Consider the following 18,771-nt stretch of genomic DNA (forward strand, 5'->3'; position numbering starts at 1 on the left):
GGGTAGTTTCTGCGCGTGACGTCGTACCAATGGGCTCCGGCGGTTGTGCCCCCCCACCCCTCCCACCCCACCGTTTCCTCTCTGGATGAACTCCGGGCCACTTTTCAGCACCTTGGACAAGTCCTCCCATAGAGTTAATACGAAGGAGATTGATTAGTGTCTCACATACCATCCAGGGTTAGTACACCATATGTCGTGACCTTTCTGCATGCCATTATATTCCTGATATCATGTTCCTACATTGATCCAAACACATTTTAGGCGTTTTACCCCTTTCCGTGCAGTGGAATGTAAGAGAAATGCTGCTGGACTGTAATTGGTCATTTGGATGTGAACAGCAAAGCACTGAGCTTACTAAAGCTGCTCGTTAAAAGACTCCTCGCCTTCCTTCCTATTCCCTACATTGACAAGGTAGAAGATATGTGATTAAGAAATGCAAGAAAACGGAAAGCAAGAGGGAAGAATACATTTTCCTCAACAAGATGCTGAGAAAAGAAAGGGGAACTGATACTTCTCAAGCCTCTTGCAGTCAGTTCAGACTGAAGGACTTGATGGTGGTCACCTGATGTGACAATTCATTGCCCTGACTTGAGTAAAGATGCCCCCAGAGTCCCCTTCATTTATTGGCCAATTTGAGAGTCAACATGTTCTCCAATTAGCAGGACACTCCATGTGCTTTTATGCATAAGCTGTAAACCAACAGCCCAAGGAGGTTTATTTCCTTTCCTTTGGTTCTTTCCAGCCGTGACCAATATTATCCTGCCAGTCCCTGAAGTCCTCATTAAGAACAGTCGGTTCCATGCTTGAAGTGTCTAGCACATCAGAACAAAAAGATCTTGAACAAGTGCAAATACAAGCTGCATAAAAATACTCTCGCCCATCTCAGTTCTCCCCCTCCATTTCCCAGAAGGGGAGAAATTTCGAGAATTACCTCCAATAACCCGAACGGATGTGGCGGAACATGGAGAAACTCTCATCAAATGGTCTTCTATACATTCTCCCAACAGTGTTTAGTTCAAGTTAATCTCTGTCAAGTCTGTGTGCGCCCGTTTTAAAAACACTAATCCATCACCATAATGGTGGGCTGTCAAATGTTCACACTGTTACATAATATGATCTAAAAGGTGGTATAACAGGGGACTGCATCAAGCCACGTGACTTTGTCATCAGGGACAGCTCAAAAAAAAATAAAAACGTAATGAAGGTGAATTCTCTATAAGTGAACCACTTTACTAATCACCGTTTCCATGGTCCTTGCAAACCTCCTCCCACACTGCTGTCATTCTGCAGCTAAGAGATTATTTATTTTGTTTGGGAAAGCCAGCATCCCTCTCCTCTGCATCGGCGTGACTGACCCACACTGCTGCTGATTCACACAGTGGATGAAATATCTGCTAAACAAACCCACAGAATATTCTGCTTTTAGAGACATTTATAAGAAACAGGCTTTAGTATTCCTTTAATTCCCACTCTCTTTGTGTGAACTAAGAGATATTGCGTATAGTTTTCACAGGTAAATATAGATAGATTACGCACAAGATAGGTCAAGGTAGCAGGTCATGTCTTATTTGGCACAGGTTGAACTCACTGACACAACTAGTGTCTGGGAATTACTGTGTTTAGGATTTAATGCCAAGTTTCTGGTTGCTCCCTAAACTCAATATCCCCTATTGAAAATATGTTTCGTCCAAGAATCTAATAAGTTCTTAGATATTTCACTTGGGTTTACAAACATGTATTCAAGACAGAATGATCACAAATACGTGTGAGAAACCCAGGTGAAATATTCAACAAATTCATACATCTCGGGAAGAAACCTCATTTTCTTTAGTACAGACTTGGGAGTTCATTCAATCAGTTCACATTTTGTGTTGTATCCTCATTATCCCTTTTGTTTTTATATTATTATCAAAGAGCCCTTGATATTACTTAGATTTGGATTTGTATCTTCAACAAAAGCAAGTGTTATAAATGGTCTTTTGAAACATCAGTTGAAATACTTTCTCATTTTAATATTTCTTAGGGTTTGAGGCTTAGAAGACCAGTTCTATTTGAGATCATTCTACTTTTAATCATTTGTTCCACAATTTCTGTGTGTTAACAGAAACATTACAAAGATATGTTCATTGCTGCAAGGTGAAATAATGAAATAGTCTTGTGCCAGGTAAACCCGAAGTACAAGGTTAACTACTCATTTAAAGCTCTGCCTCCCAATGTTATTTCACACTATGTGAGCAGGCAACTTTATATTAAAGGCTGCCTGTGCGGAGAGGTCATAACATAAATAGAGTTGTTAAAATGCATGGATGTGCATCTGCAGCAGTGTTGAAGGAGGAGCTGAAAAACACCGATCTTTAATTTTTCATACTCGCCTCAGGCTGGTGGGAATGCATGTTGTCTGTCAGAGTTTCAGCGCGAGCAAAAGAGATTAAACAGGCAGTTACAAGCTGATGCTCAGTGGATCATCACGCATGCACACACCAAAACACACAGATCATAAAATCATGACAAAGCCTCTGCAGCCTTTGCCACCAACCTTTCAAACAGACACGAAATAGGGTTGTATTGATCTTGTACTCTTGCAGGCCGTCGCGGGTTATGAATGTCAAAGTCAAAAACACTCTGAAAAAGAATCAGTGGGCCTGCAACAAAATAGTTGTTTGTATTTTAATTAAAAATATCCAACCATGAGGCCAGCACACTGAAATGCAGATGAGTGAACATGACTGTAAATGATGTTGGCAAACCTGAAAATCAAGCGATGAGCCTTTTTAAAATATAACAGTTTCCACCTCCGTCGGTGTCACACAAATTAAAAACCAGGTTAAAAAGAGCAAAGACAAATGTCTTATCCTTTCCTCTCGTCATTCCAGAGCCAATTCTACACTCTACTGCTCTGTCAGTGCCAGCTAGTGTTGTGGGATGGGATGTGTCTGAGAGAGTCTTGGGACTGTGGTTACTATATCCGCATTGATTGCAGTGTGGAATGCGTTGGGAGCTTCACATTTGATGGTTTTATTCGTTCTCCTTCTTCTTCGCTTCATTCTGCCTATAGTAAGCTCCTGCCTGCCTCTGGTTCTGCAAGATAAGATACCAGCCTTCAAAAGTAGAGAGATATCGAAACACACCCTGACACCAGTGGTCTTCATAATGGCAGTGCAGTGACAAGTGATGACATATCATTACTTCAGTGTCTTCTACTTACTATCGCTCGGGTTGGCTTCAACTGTGGTCTCTTGGACACAAATAGCACATAGCAAAAAGTTAATCTTCAGTTGTTGAAATCTGAGCCTAACCTGACGCATATAATGTGTTAAAATTGATGCGGGAGCTAAAACTCTCCCGATTTTGATTTTCAGACATATCCACCATGAAAGTGGGATTTAATTGCAGCCACTTAACAGGCAGACGTGGCTCTAATACTGTGTCATGAAGATCTTTTACTTCCATCAGAGCAGCTGGAGCAGCAGATAGCACGGGGCAGAGGGACGACATGAGGTTATGCTGGACTTAATGTGCTGTGAGGCATGGCAGGCAGCGTGGACAGCTCAGGTGGAAACACCAGCCCGATTTGTCATGAGCCACACAGTTCAGCACCGGAGATAAATACATTGAACCCATCATTCTCCTTCCTCCTTGCACATCCCCATATTTTATATCATCCCTTCCTATTTATATCTTCCTCTGCCCCCTTCTGCTACAAAGCAGTATATCATGTAACATTTCCTCACTCCTCCAGCTCTTCAGAACCGTCATGTTGTCACGCAAGTGCTGTTTACATCCCCCCTGCAGGTCGGAGGGAGTCTCCGGAAAGAGTGCTTTGTCCTGTGGGAAGCACATAATTCAGGTTTCACCACACCCCATAGCTTTCAGTCGTGAGGCGAGACTGTTGTGATGTTTTGATTTGTCTCTCTGCAGAGTCCTACTTAATGTGGATGCTATTGATATTCCTTTGTGCTTCTGCTTGACCATCAGCTAAAATTGAACATCATATAAACTGTGATGGACTACAATGCCTGTGTTAATAATCCAATACATCCCATACATGCACTGAGTCATATTTGAATCCTATTGGATGTGTAAGTCTATCCTGACATAAACAGAGTGAGGTAGTATTTTCTGTTGTTAAACAGAAATGAAATAAGCAGATGCTGCAACAGGCTTTTGCAGTGATAGCATAAAATGGAGCTTTAATTTGATTATGTACTTAATGTGGTTATTCATTGTTAGGTTTAAACCATTAAGTGATGCTTTTTTCGGTTTTTGTACCATTTGTTGCATAGTGATTGTAATATAAAATGGACTAGCTCATATGTGCTTTACCAACTGAACAATCTTGACATAATCACATCCACACATTCAAACTACCAACCTTAAAGATTAGATTACCTGCTCTTCCAGCTTAGCCACAGCTGCTGAATGAAAAATAAATACAGAAAACACACTTGAGAAAACCATGTGGCAATCATTCCCATGTTAATCTCCAATAACAAGCGTTCTGTTAACATTAAATCACACGAATCCTCACATATGTCATGCCCTTCAATCACGATGTTAACCAATCAGCCGCTTTAAATATTATACTCAGTCTGAAAATAAAGATTTCCTGGGCTTTTGTTGTTGTTGTTTTTTCACAAGAAATTACAACTCTCTATCTCTCTCTCTCTCTCTCTCTCTCTCTCTCTCTCTCTCTCTCTCTCCTCTCTCTCTCTCTCTCTCTCTCTCTCTCTCTCTCTCTCTCCGTCTGTACTTATATGCTTGAATTAGTACCTGTCGTACTGAATATGTCCTTGTGGAGTTTATGCAAAGACTCAATGTCAATATGGAGGACAAATATCCTGTATTACCAATTCATGTATTCTTTACTCGGGGCGGGGGAAAAAGCCCTAAGCTATTATAACGTGCACAAGTGCAGTCATCATGCAGTTTCCTGAGCAAACAGTAATGGAGGTGCTGCAAGAGCAAAGGTACCACCTGCGTTGATATTCAAAGCAGATCCTGAATATAAATTCTGTTTAATTGGAAAAGAAAAACTTATTACTGTATTACTTATTTTGAGGTGAGTATTCAGTGCCTTCTAATGAATGCACCATGGAGGAGGGCGCAAGAGGACATGCAAATTAGCTTTAGAGATTAATCACGTTTGAGAGAGGATGGGGGGAAAAAAGGTAGAGTGATTTGATTAATTAGCAATCTCACTTGGCTCGTGAGACAGCCTCGTTCACTGTTTGCCAAGAAACATTCATATGTCTGAGGTGAGGCTCTGTAAAGCTTATCGGTTTTAACATTTCAGATACCTTATTGCTCATACCTCTTTTTCAAAGATTAAAATGGCTATGCTTTCTGTTACCACAAATGTACAATGATTATCTTTCTGTCACTTTATGCTAATTGGAATGGCAGCGTCAACTGTGAGCTTTAGTTTGAGTTGAGCCATTTGCCAGCAGCTCCTACTCTGTTTCAAATAATGGCATGATTTATCAAAACACAGCAATTATCAGCAAAGAATAAATAAATAAATAAATAACAGTGTGTGCTTTAGAGTTCCCAGTAACTTTGTGGATGAGACACAAGCACCCGTGCCCAGCATGTATCCAAAAATGATGTCGATGTCATGACTGTAGTGGTGTAATTGTCATTATCAGTATATCATGCTGAGTGCCCCCAACATGCCAGAATCAGTCACCTCAAACACATTTGTGACTGATGATTTTGATTGGCCATTGTGGCAAACATTATCCCAGACTTAATTTTTCTAATCAAGCCTCCTAGTACCCAAACTGGACCTCGTATCCAGCACTGCCAACATTCCCATTACTTTCTTTATTCTCATTAAGACATCAGTAAAGTCAGCCATCTCCAATCTGAGGGATGAGCAATTATCAGCTTTAGTCGAGCGCTGACGTTTGCCGATGCAGTGTTAAATGCCACTTGCCTTTTAAGAGAGTCTGATGATCAAAACACAACAGAAAAATAGTCATACGGATGATAAGATAATGGTCATAAACAACAGAATACCATGTCCTCTGTCTGGACCTGCATGTGGGGAAAAAAAAGCATGACTCACATTTCCAAATATTATCCAGATAGGTCATCTTTTTCTCTTGAGATACAGACACGGCGTGCCCATTCCTGTCAGAGTGTGTATGTATCCCTAAGGTTAATGAGTGAGAATCTTGTCATATCAAATTGTTAGACCGTCATACTTTAAATAGAGTGTAAAATGTTCACATCAGTCATCCAGCTTCAGAGATGGCCTTTTCTAAGGAGCTAATTTCTAATGTGTCTGTGACTACAGGAGGTGGAAAGGGCCAAGTGACCTTGGGAGGATATAATGACAAAGAGGTTGTCTCACACAAAAAGCATACACAGCAGTCTGTGTGTGTGGCTCTGATGCTCTTTCCATTTTAAAAGGACATTAGGGCTAATGGTAATAGTGTCTCAGAGGTTTCCAAGCCTCTTTGCAGTATTGTCCTACATACAGTACTTGCAGTCAAAGAGCAAAGTCCATTAAGAAAGTAAACAAAACTGTATTTTTTTTTTTTACAAAAGCCACACGGGGCACAGGGCAAACATGGCTACCCCACGAGCAATTAGTGACATATCATGTTCTTTAACTGTTTACCAGTGCACAAATTCTGATATATTTTGATCATCAAAGCAAATTGCTTGAAAGGAATGAATAAAACATGACATTTTCTTTTTTTTTTTAAAAAGGGTGTGTCGGGGGGGGGGGGGGGGGGGGGGTAAATGACAGCAACATTTCCATTAATTGATAGGACCTCTTTTTCGCAAAAAAAACACCCCAAAAAAACACCTTATAAAACAGCATCAGGTGTGGATACTCATGCTTTTCCATGTTGCTAAGCTGGCACGTTCTGCTTTCACCCTTTTGTGTGTGAGCAGTGCACACGTCAGCAGGAGCCGAGACGCTCATGGAAACATGGAGTTTGATGCTTTTCATCCGACTCCTAACACAGATGTGAAAATCCAGCCTGGGATTAGTGATGGCCACAGTCTCTGTGCAGCTCAGTCAGGGCACCGAGCTGCCAGCAGCTGAGCGATTAGCCTGCCATTCTGTCTACTGACTGTGAAGTCAGCACAGCTAATTAGCAGCACTGTCCTGTGCTGATTAATTTATTCAGTGTGGCCTCATTTATTTAATCAGGAATAGGTAATTCATTTGAATACAGTTAAATTGTTTTCACTCCACAGCTTTACTAACCGTGTCCACCTTATAGTGCCGTTCACCTCATTATAACCAGTCAAGTGTGCAGTGGTTGATGCACATTGCTTCCTTCAATGCCGCCCTCACAGATCCATCATGCCATTGTAAAAACAGGCCTGTGGCAAACTGTGTAAATAAGCCTGGCACTAGCTCCTCCACGAGGGTCAATAAAACTACAAGCTGAAATGCATTTAGAGATTCTCAATGAGAATCTCATTGTTCATTCCACCCCTGCCATTTGCGAGGATACCCCAGCCAATCAATACAAGGACCATTAGGCTTAACAAACCCAGTGTGTCTATAAACTGTGGGTGAGCTCTTCAAGACAACCTGCCTACCTGAAAAAGCTCGGAGGCAGGTAGTTTACACAGAGTGTAATTTTCCTCTGACACACTGTACTATGGCACTTACCTGCCTCTTATTACCAAGAACATTTTACTTCTCACCATAATGTACCAGTGGTGACGTAGATAAACACTCAGCAAATGCTGCAAATGCATCCGTGTGTGCCCTGTTTATTCTCCGATGTTGACTCTGATTTGACATTTGACATTTGACATTTGGCAAAATGGAGCAACACATGAATAATCCCTCATAGGTTATTTTGCAGCAGTTTGATTCATTCTAGGTGGGGGTTTCGTTACTTCACGTTCATGTCATGGCGTTCTGAGTAAACAACCTATGGGTGGCTGCAAGGCTGAGATATGGAACAAATACAATATAGAACCTAATTTCTTATTAAATTAAGTGAATTAACTAAATATTTCAAGAAAAGGTACATACACTCATTTAATAGAATTTCTGATAGTGGGCTCTCTCAGCCTGTGATGGACTGGAGGCCTATTCACAGTTTACAAATGCATTTGTTCTCAGCTCCATTAGTTGGATTGACAAGATGAATGAAGCTCATATCTTGCAAACTAGCCATTAAGATTTTTCATTTTTGTTTGATTTCCATTAATGGATTGTTTAATTTACTAAATAAAATGAGCCAGTCATCAAACCCCAAGCAAAAACATGTCTATATTTTAGTAATCATTTCGATTTTCCAGTTTGTCACAGAAAAAAAAAAAAGGACATGAATCGCAACAGTAATTTTAAGGTTCAGACTTTCATCTCACCCTGAACACTACCAAAATCATAAGCATGAAAGAACAAATTTACAATACAAGATCATATGTATTATAATCCACCAGTTTAATTTGTATGCATACAGAGTCGCTCAAATTTAAAAAAATTAAATTAAATAAAAATGAAGGTTCTGTCAATAAAGTCCAACGGCAAGGGAAGGAGGTCATAAGAATAATCATACATAAGAAAAATTACGATCAGAACTTATACTGAACTAGTTTACAAGATATAATATGACTAACTTGGATTTTTGTTGTTTTTTTGGCTATTTTTAAGCAAAAAGATTTTATTAGGTCCACTGAAACTAAATTCATTGTCTATATAGTTATTACAACAGGTTATTACAACACTTAGTTAACTTGGTTGAGATACAATAGCATCCTAGAGGTGCAGAGCTTAGAACAAGGTATTGTGGCGCAATTGAAGCTGTCCACTGGGTGATGACCAAGAATACAGGGGAACCAAGACAAATAGCTCAGATTGCTAGGAGACAGTCTTCAAGGGAGAAAGGAGGAAGAAAGAGATTAGAAAAGAACTGAAAATAGGCACAGTGCGCTCCAGAGGTGGTATGAAAAAATCAATTAGCTTGTTAAAGCAAAGTTCAACTTGAGATGAGCTACCTGAAGCTGCAACTTTCAGGACTAATGCTATTTGTTTCTTTGCGTCAATATGTGTTAATGTTTCCACGGGATTTAAATGAATTAATGAATGAATGAATAAATAAATAAATAAATAAATAAATAAATAAATAAATAGATAGATAGATAGATAGATAGATAGATAGATAGATAGATAGATAGATAGATAGATAGATAGATAGATAGATAGATAGATAGATAGATAGATAGATAGATAGATAGATAGATAGATAAATAAATAAATAAATAGATAGATAGATAGATAGATAGATAGATAGATAGATAGATAGATAGATAGATAGATAGATAGATAGATAGATAGATAGATAGATGGATGGATAAATAAATAAATAAATAAATAAATAAATAAATAAATAAATAAATAAATAAATAAATAAATAAATAAATAAATAAATAACTAACTAAATAAATAAATAAATAAATAAATAAATAAATAATATCATGTGAGCTGAAGATTTTGATTTGCTTTGATGTCATTTGAAGCAACCAAACTTCATGTTAAAGTTATTCAGGTGTGAAAGCAATGTAGGTGACAGGACGAGGCGAGACGAGGAAGCAAAGGAAAGAGTGTGAGAAAAATCATCAACAACCCTCTAAAACATCTTTTTCCTGCCTTCTTGTCTACTATAGTGAGCTGTTCTTCACACTCAAACCTTCGAGAAGGTTGTCAACAATGTGTTGGAGGTGTAGGTTCGCCGAGCAACACTATAAAATTGATTGCTCTGTGAACAAATGAATCACCAGTGAATGTAACTGATCCTGCTATTGATGAATTGTTATGCTCGTTTTATCTCATATGCTGGTTCTCAGATGACTTCTTTGGCTCCACCAGGAAAGAGACGAAAACATCAAGTAACAAGAGTCCTGTGTCGTTTGGAGGGTTAGACACACAAGGAATGAAATCAATTACCTCTCTGTGTGGATGTGTGACAGAGAAAATGAGGGGAATTACACTAGCCCGTGCAATTATATGAGTCAGAGATATAACAGAAAACCCAGACAGAGGCAGAAGAAGAGAGTAAGATGGATATATTATGAAAGAGATAGAATATTGTTAAAACTGCACTTTTCTTCTGAATGAATCATTTCTGTTGTCATTTTCCAAAAAGTGACGGCAATAGACAATATTGGAGTGTGCTGGGCAACACACACTCTTGACACAAAACAAGAGTGACAAATGCATTTTGAGAAGTCGACAACATTAATCAGGGGGGACGAGCACCACTGATCCTTAGGGCTTGAGTGGAGATTGATTCAGCCTGACTGATTGATTGATTAGCTCAAATAGGCAGTGAGCTGGCATTTTCTGACATTCTTGAGGAAATTTTCTTCCGACAAACCTTGTCGTTCAATCACCTCCACAGACACTCCAAATGAAGTTAGATTTTTGCCTCTAGTCGTGCATATGTACATAACAGTTGAGTTTCATCAAACAGGAAGCGAGCAAATTAATTTTCTGTGTGTCATTGTTCTGAATAAATGCAATTTTCTCACGGGTACAAAGCCTACTGTTTACCCAAGGAACAAGTGGGTCGCTTCAATCAAAAGAATTCACCCTGAGTCCTTCCATCTGCAGTTCGGTATAGCGAGACTTCAATTATTCTTAGTCTTTGTTCTTTGTCCTTTACCCCCCCCCCCTCCCATTCATTTCTGTTCAATCTGGTTATATACTTTCACAGAGGCGGACACCACTCAGTTATTCGTCCAGTTTAAACATCCAGGAAGCTCTCCCACACAAATGTTTGAGGGATTATCTCTTCTGCTGAAATACATTTTCCATCATGTTGGTCTATGATAGTTTCATGGTGGTCTCCTCGTGGCCTGTGCTGGATTCGTCTTGGTCCAGTGTCTTTGTTGGTCTGTGTCGGCCTTTGTAGGCTTCATGCTGTTCTGCTGATTTTGTTCAAGTCCTGTGCAGATTTCACCCTGGCCTATGGCTGTTCTCATGCTGGTGTTTGCTGGTCAAATGCTGGTTTCTTGTCAGTTTAACTCTATGTGGGGCGGTTGTGTGTTGTGCCTCTTTCATGCTGATACAATGTTTGTCTATGCGAGACTCTGGATCTCATACAGGTCTATGATGGGATATTTGAAGCAGGTTTGATGCTCTAGCTATAAGACCGCCAAAGTTGGACGGAGATGATTGATACGACCTTATGTGCCACCTCGGCACAAAGAGAAATTGAATGAATAATGCTCCAGCATACATACAGACACAACCATAGCTAAGCCAAAACTCAACATGACGGTATAAAAAAAGTATCCAAACCAACACAGAGCAGCCTGAATCTGAGAAATTTTAGCAACACCTTTTCTTGTTTATACTGTCCATCGCTGTATTATTTCTCAACACGTCATATTTCCTCATAGTCGTTCCGTCCTGTAACTGAACAGACATTAGTTTTTGGAATGTGTGTGGGGGACAAAAAGAAGCTTCTCAAGTCTAAAATGTCACGCTCAGATGCTAACCAGACCCGAAGCTGTGGATTTCTCAGCTTCATGGTGCGCTGCTGCCTGTGGAAGTGTGGGTGTGACACTGGATGTGGGGGAAACGCACACACACACACACACACACACACACACACACACACACACACACATACACACACACACACACACACACACACACACACACACACACACACACACACACACACAAACAAAAAACTGAGTATCTATTGTGGGCTGTATTTGGCAGCTGCTCCTTTTAGGCTTACACACATACAGAAACAAGCATGCACATACATCAATCTCTTCTGTCACACTTTGCGCCCCGTCACCATGGTAACACCCTAAAGCTACATCTGTTTGAGAGAAGATTGAGTCCGTTTGTGATTTGTGGATTTTGTGGATTTCCATAAGCATAACACATACGTGGTCGTTCAACTTCACATGGCTGCTGAGCTTTTCACGTCTTTGGGACAATGGTTGATCACAAGTACAGTTGTTTCCTTTTCACTTCCTATTGTGAATATTGTGTAATGGATTCATTTCAATTCCAGTACGTCTGAGATAAATTCTCTTCTCTTCTCTTCTCTTCTCTTCTCTTCTCTTCTCTTCTCTTCTCTTCTCTTCTCTTCTCTTCTCTTCTCTTCTCTTCTCTTCTCTTCTCTTCTCTTCTCTTCTCTTCTCTTCTCTTCTCTTCTCTTCTCTTCATGCCCCTCAGTTCCTTGAGTGACATTTTGTGGTAGCACATTGGAAACAAGTTTGTATTGATCTGGCCCGAGATGGAGACAGGGGCAAGATTGATCCTGTGTGTGACAGCCCTATTTCCTGAACCTGGAAGCAAAAGTTTCCTAAAAAAAAAAAAAATGCCTCAGGATGATGAGAAATAACAAATGTGTCCTATTTGTGGTGGCCTCAAAAGAAAAAGAAAAAAAAATCAATGCATTCGACAGTCATGTAAGAGTCTAAATGAGATGTCAGGGAAATGACACAGCAACTCCAAAGAACAAATCACTAAGTCTTTTTGTCAAAATAAACTGTCTGGGAGTTTCATAAAAGGAGGATGTACTTTATTGAGACCTTCTATTCACCACTAGATCTGAGTTAGTGCTGCGACTCAAAGAGATGAGGCAGCGATGATCCAAAACTAATCAAAAAGAGATTTAAATCATCCTTTGGAAAGAGCATTAACAATGGCCGTACGTCAGGCCATGTTTAATCATGGCAGGCCTTTGGAAGCTGCCTGTGTGTGACAGAAAAATAGATCAGAGAGAGACAGATGTAATCTTCTCAGGGAAATCATCATTTTACCTCTCACATCAATTGAGCAGTTTAGCACTTTTGGGTTCTCTTGACAACATAATGTTGCAGTGCTTCATGAAAAATAAATGAAGCTATAACACTCATGGAATGTGGAGCTCAAATTGCAGCATTTGTAGGCTTTGTGGGAACCTATGAATGCAAACTTTATTTTTCAAAGCTGCAGGGGAGCTTATTTTGGGTGTTGTATGATCAATAGACATACCACATCAATAAAGATTGAAACATAAACGGCCAAATAATAAGGAGTCAACAGAAGGTTTGTGGCTGTGCTTTGAATGATAATTCTGTTATTACAATGTCAATATGAGTTACTTTTGTCAACAAACCTTTTCATGTTTCAGTTATAAATACACACATGTATTGCCTGCTGCCGAATGCATGGAAAATTGGCCTCATCACTAAATAATGACTGGACTCCACATGAATGACAATGCATCATTGCATGATCGGATGTAACAATAGAGGATGTAAGAAGAAACTCTGCACAAAAAAAACCATGCTTGCACAGATAGAACATAAAATCTCTGCAACAGAAAGGCCTCAAAGCCTAGACTTAACAGGAGAAATGCTCACTATGAGGTATATTACTGCCCCAAGCCTTTGTTATTGGATTACTGCATGATGCCTCATGCAGCTGGCCACTGTTCACCACTTCCTGGCTGTTTTGACCCGCCCTTCATGCGGTCCTCATTAGGCTCCTCCTCCCACTCCCACGCCTCTGCTTTTTCTTTGGTGTTGGTTGTGTTTGGTTTTCTTTGAAATGCACACTCTTGTTGGTCAGTCGTTCACTTAGTTTGAGTGTATTGTAGATGCGAGGGGCTGATGAGATTCAGATCAGACCATCCTGCTGCAGTCTGTCCATGGAGCACACTCAGGATACAAGTTTAGTGCGGAAGATATTTCCCAGTACTTAAAGGTTAAATCAACTGTACTCAAGGATTATAAATCAGTTAAGTAATTTCAAAACTGGAAATTTTTTGTTAAAATGAATATCTAGTTTGCCCATGACTTTGTGACTTCAGTCACTGGTCTGGGACGAGGGATTTTGATGACTTGTGTGACATAATAGTCCTTGAATCATTTCAAACTTCCCAGAATCGATTGTAGTGTACTTTAGCGAACAAGAACTAAAAGCAGCAGTAAAGACCTTCTTATTTGCCTTTTTCTTGGGGTAAGATAGAGAAATACACTTATGGGTGCAGCAAGTCAATCATCGTGTCCGTGAATCTGACAATGTTACCAATGTCTGGCACAAAGAGGGTGACTGGAAAAGAGACTGTGCTCTGTGGAAGTTGCAGGATCATTCATACTTGTGTTGCACATGGATATGTTGCATTTCCAGTTGCTGGTGCATAAATGTGTGCTTCATTTTGATCTGTTGAACAGTTTAGTCAAATATCATGTACAGGGCTACTTCATTCAAAATTCTGGTATGGAAGTGGGTGCCACATAGCGACATCGGCGACCTGGTCGGTCAGAATGCTTTGCCCACAACATTCTTCTTGAGAGGATGGGCTGATGTAGCTGTCATTACAAAAGAAAATACAGGAGGCCACTGGTTTAAGCTCAAATGATCTGGTTTTTGGTCAAAATACTGGACATTGATAGACAAATAAACTAATGTATGTGCAGGGCCATTTGACTTCCAACTAAGTGATGAAACATCAGCTGAACTCAATGTGTGACTCAGTCATTAAGCTGAACCGCACAGCTCAGTTGATGTGTCAGCGCAACACAACTAAGGCCTAATAAGGTCTTAAAGAAATAACTATTAATTTGTGGTTTCACTTTGCATGTGTTTTGATGGTGAATTACTCACAATTCAAAAAAGAGTTTTGTGTGCGTTACTCCTTGTTTAGACAAGAACGATTTGCCGGCGGTATCGCTTCTGCGCTTTGCTGGCCTTTGCCACGGGGTCATTAGATAGAGTGGTGAGGCCCATCAAGCACAATATGGGGTTGTTCATGTCGGTATATTGGAGCATTACAGCCAAACCAAATAGAAAAAGGAAAATCGCGTCATATGAGATGATCAGTCATAAAGTCAACATTTGAGCGTCAGCAAATTATCTTAAATTAAAGTTGCAAACAAAAATCATGGGGAGCGAGCTTAGGAAATGACTCTCATCACAATAAGAGCAGACTCTCTGCTGAAGGCTGCGGCATTGGCACTACTTTTTTGAACGCAGTAGAAACAGACACAATTTCCAGTTGATCCTTGTTGTGTAAATGGGTCCAGAGAGAGGTAGTTAACGGTGACTCACAAGGTGCTTTTCTAGATAAAAGGTTACTTTGTCTCTTCAATAGTGTCTGACTCTACTACTGTTTAAATAAGTATACCTGTAATCAAATACAAATTTTCAGAATCTTACATAAAACAGCCAGCAAAGTCTCTCACTCACTCACTCACTCACTCACTCACTCACTCACTCACTCACTCACTCACTCACTTACTCACTCACTCACTCACTAGTTTTAGAAATATTGTAATATGTTACTGTAATGTCCATACTTCCAGCTACTAAGTGACTGATTAAATGCAAACCTAGGGTGGCTGTGGCTTGGTTGGTAGAGGGGTTGTCTCTCAGTCAGAAGGTTGCAGGTTCAATTCCACATCTCCCTTGGCCCACACCTTGAAGTGTCCTTGAGCACCCCAAATCGCGTGAAAGTGATGGATGTCATAAAGCACTTTGGGGACTGCCCATTTAGTGCTAAAGTGGAGTCCATTCACCAAACTTAAATATATTTCAAATAAACTACAATTTGAAAGTGTTATGAGTGAAAACTACAAAAAAATACACCAAAAGGAAGAGTAACACTCCTTGTCACATAATTATTGTATTTGGACTCAGGAGGAGGCCTCTGTACTTGTCATTACAAAGTAAATATGTATCATACCTTGTACCTGTCTGTCTCCCATCAATCTTTTTTTAATTAAAATCACTCAGCTATTTTAATCTAGTGGTCTGTCTGAGTGCAGGCCTTCTGCTCTGCACTCTGTACACCAGTCATGGCATCTCTGAGCAATTATGTCTTCTGGATTACATGTCATTGGCAAGTAAAAAGACAAGCAGTGGACATCTTCGCCTGCTTCTTTAGAATGAATCATCGCTGTGATTCACGCCTTACAAATAATGACTCTGATAACAGCATGGAGAAACCTTGACACTTATAAATAAGGAGACATCAGGACTTTAATGATTCCGATAACGCATTAACAACATTTCTACTGTAGCTTCATGTTAACTGCAGCAAATTCGGACCAGGGATATGATTGGAGAACATTTTCATGACATATCTTATTAAAAAAAGCAAAACATTTTCAGCATAACAGACAGCCAAGAAACTCACTGCTCAGCACACAACAGGGTAACATGGCACATGATGGAGATCTCTATTGTCCTTTATAGCAGCCTAAAGTTACTAAAAGTGACACTTGGCATGAAAAAGGCTTGAGCGTGCCAGGGGTTAAACACAATAGAAGTCCATGTCCTGAAAGACAAGGCAAAGCATAATTTTGAATATGGTGGGGGGCAAAAAACACAAGATCACACTAGACAATGCCACATCAAATAAACTCACAGCTGTTTGCATCTCGACTGTGTCTTCTGTGAACTTCTGTGTCTCATTCACCACAACTGCCGGGAAGTATCCAATGATGCCCATCTGGTCCACATAGCGCTCACTGTAAACCTGCCAGCAAAAGTAACATGGTCCCTCAAGCAAATTAACATGCACCATACAACATATGCTTAATATTTTCCCTCTCTTTAAAAATATTTTTAAAAAAGAAGATATATTTGAATCCTTGTTCATTTTCTATGCAATGAAATTCAAATGTTAACATGCTTTGTTTATCACAGCTAATGCCAAATGTACAGATTTGAGAGTGTGATTAACTGAACGACATGCAACAAATATGCACATACACTTCCAGACCAGAAGACTCCAGCGCCCTCCGATGGCACAAGTTTAGAATACACGTAAACCATCTGACCCTTTCTGAGGTTGATGAATCTGCAGTCAGGCGCTATGAAGTCATCCAAAGCAGTGGCCATGGAGAGAACATCTAGAAAAGCACAGAGCTTTAGTCAAATATAAGTCTCCACTGCTTTACAATGCAACAAAACACATGCATTATATTAAAGTATGTTTCTAATTTGAGAGCTTTCAGAATTCTCTGTACTTTCCTTCAACGCTCTGACTTACATGAGCATTCTGCATCTCCACATCTCTTGTTGTCTGCAAGTTTATCCATCATGGTTGCCATCGTGGTCCAGTGCAGTAGTCCCACACACAACAGAATCGCCTGTAGATAAGTCATGATGCACAACTGTGAGTGAAGGTGAATATGGACGTTTGAAGGATCTCAGAACTATAAAAGTCCCAAATAACTTTTCTGATCCAGAGCTGAAAGGGCTGAGCCCTTGCATCACAGGTTGTTTGACCAATCAGTGTTGAGTTTCTCAAATGCCAGAGTCTGGAACTTTTCATTTCCCACGGGGGAGTTGGCTGACTTTTCTCAAATCTCTCTTTCTTGGCAGAAACAGGCATGCAGTCACAGTTAGCAACTGTGTTTTCATCTCTGGAAAACAGGATACTTGTGCTGAAGCACAGTGTATTTATGTTTAATCAGGTTTTTTATGGTGGCAAAAGGCTGCAGTGTGAGTACACACCTCTCCCATGTTGATGTTTCTTCATTGGCTTCTTGTAAAATCTAGAAAGGAATTAGAATTTTTTATTTTGACACATAAATCTCTTAAGAACCAAATCCCATCTTAAAGAGCTGTTTGTCTATTATTATCTCATCAGAACACTTTGTTCTGAGAGTGCTGCTTACTAGAAGTTGCTAAAGTTTCTGAAAGTACAATGGGAGGCAGAGCTTTCTCTTAACGGGATTCTCTAGTGTGGAGAGGCTAACACCATTAAGATCAGGATTTAAACTTTCCATTTTGAAAAAAAAAGGTTATGGACAACGCTGCTCAGCTCACCTTGTACAATTTTTAGTTGGATTGCTCTCTGTGTATACTGGAAGATCTTCTTTATTGCACTGACATCTAGACATTACGTTGCTGTTTTAGCATAACATGTCGATAACAATAGCACAGGTCTGACTCTGTGGCAACAAGGAATTCTTAAGTTAAATCAGTCTGAATCAGGTGTATTAACAGCGATATGCCAAGGTTTGGAAGTCAATTGTCTTTAAAATTAACATCAGATTCTCTTGATCCCATGACATTCTTGGTGTGAGGTGAGAGCAACCACTGCACCACTGTGTGAAACCTTTTCTGAACAGTCCCTTTTTATGCTCTGTGTTAATCATTTATAACTTTCTGTAAACTCGAACTGCACTGACAAACACCTCGAACTCAAACTATCTGATAAAACTGATGGCAACAAAAAGTTCCAATTCCTTTTTCCATATTCTTTTTTTCTAATCCAAACATATTTGGCGTAGACCTGAGGGATACATTCCTCAAAAAGCCCGAGGAAACCTGATGAAGTGACAGTTTTAAAACTAGAAAATTCCAGAAAAGTATTTGATCGCAGCGTCTCCATGGCAACACAAGCAGATCTCATTTGATCTCCTCCACGATGTGCCTCTCCTATCCGCTTTGTGTGTGGGACATTCCACACGTTTTGATGTGATTTTTGTGTCCTTGCTCCTAACTGTACGGGACCGATAACGGAAGAAAAATAATATTAAAATAAAATAGTCATCTATAGTAATCTTTGCGCCTTGCCACTGAAGCAGGCACAAGAATTCTGAAATGACTAATCTACACACAGTTACAATATTGATAAAGTGAAATAATATAAAACTCATTGAGTAAACACTTTACTGACGCACAGCTGTAGAAACGTTAAAGTGTCCTTTCTTGGAATCAAAACAATGCATGTCTTAGCTGATGAAACAATGTCATATTTCGTGCCATAGTCTTTGGGAGCGCGTAATTACTTCCTTTTTTGTCTGATGCAAAACCCTGCA

General features: G+C 39.8%; 1 protein-coding gene across 1 annotated transcript; it reads right to left on the minus strand.

Moving 5' to 3' along the window:
* Positions 1-15,600: 15,600 nt before the first annotated feature.
* LOC308121087 (otoraplin-like) lies at positions 15,601-17,203 on the minus strand. The gene is made up of 4 exons (XM_080482155.1): positions 16,992-17,203; positions 16,712-16,851; positions 16,365-16,475; positions 15,601-16,274 (listed from the first exon to the last, which is right to left on the minus strand). Exons 1-4 carry the CDS (start codon positions 17,104-17,106, stop codon positions 16,251-16,253), a joined length of 390 nt encoding a protein of 129 aa, XP_080338281.1. The 5' UTR covers positions 17,107-17,203; the 3' UTR covers positions 15,601-16,250.
* Between the last annotated feature and the right edge of the window lie 1,568 nt (positions 17,204-18,771).

The sequence above is a fragment of the Lipophrys pholis genome (genome assembly GCF_963383615.2).
Source record: "Lipophrys pholis genome assembly, chromosome: 15".
Lineage (NCBI taxonomy): Eukaryota > Metazoa > Chordata > Actinopteri > Blenniiformes > Blenniidae > Lipophrys > Lipophrys pholis.

Bases quoted from the DNA above. Each gene is read 5' to 3' on its own strand.
- LOC308121087 (XM_080482155.1), bottom strand. From the start codon at position 17,106: ATGACTTATCTACAGGCGATTCTGTTGTGTGTGGGACTACTGCACTGG. The intron at 16,476-16,711 runs GTATGTGCATAT...TTTTGCTGGCAG, and splicing joins GAGTCTTCTGGTCTGGAAGT to GTTTACAGTGAGCGCTATGT. The intron at 16,275-16,364 runs GTGAGTTTATTT...CTTGTCTTTCAG, and splicing joins CAGTCGAGATGCAAACAGCT to GACATGGACTTCTATTGTGT.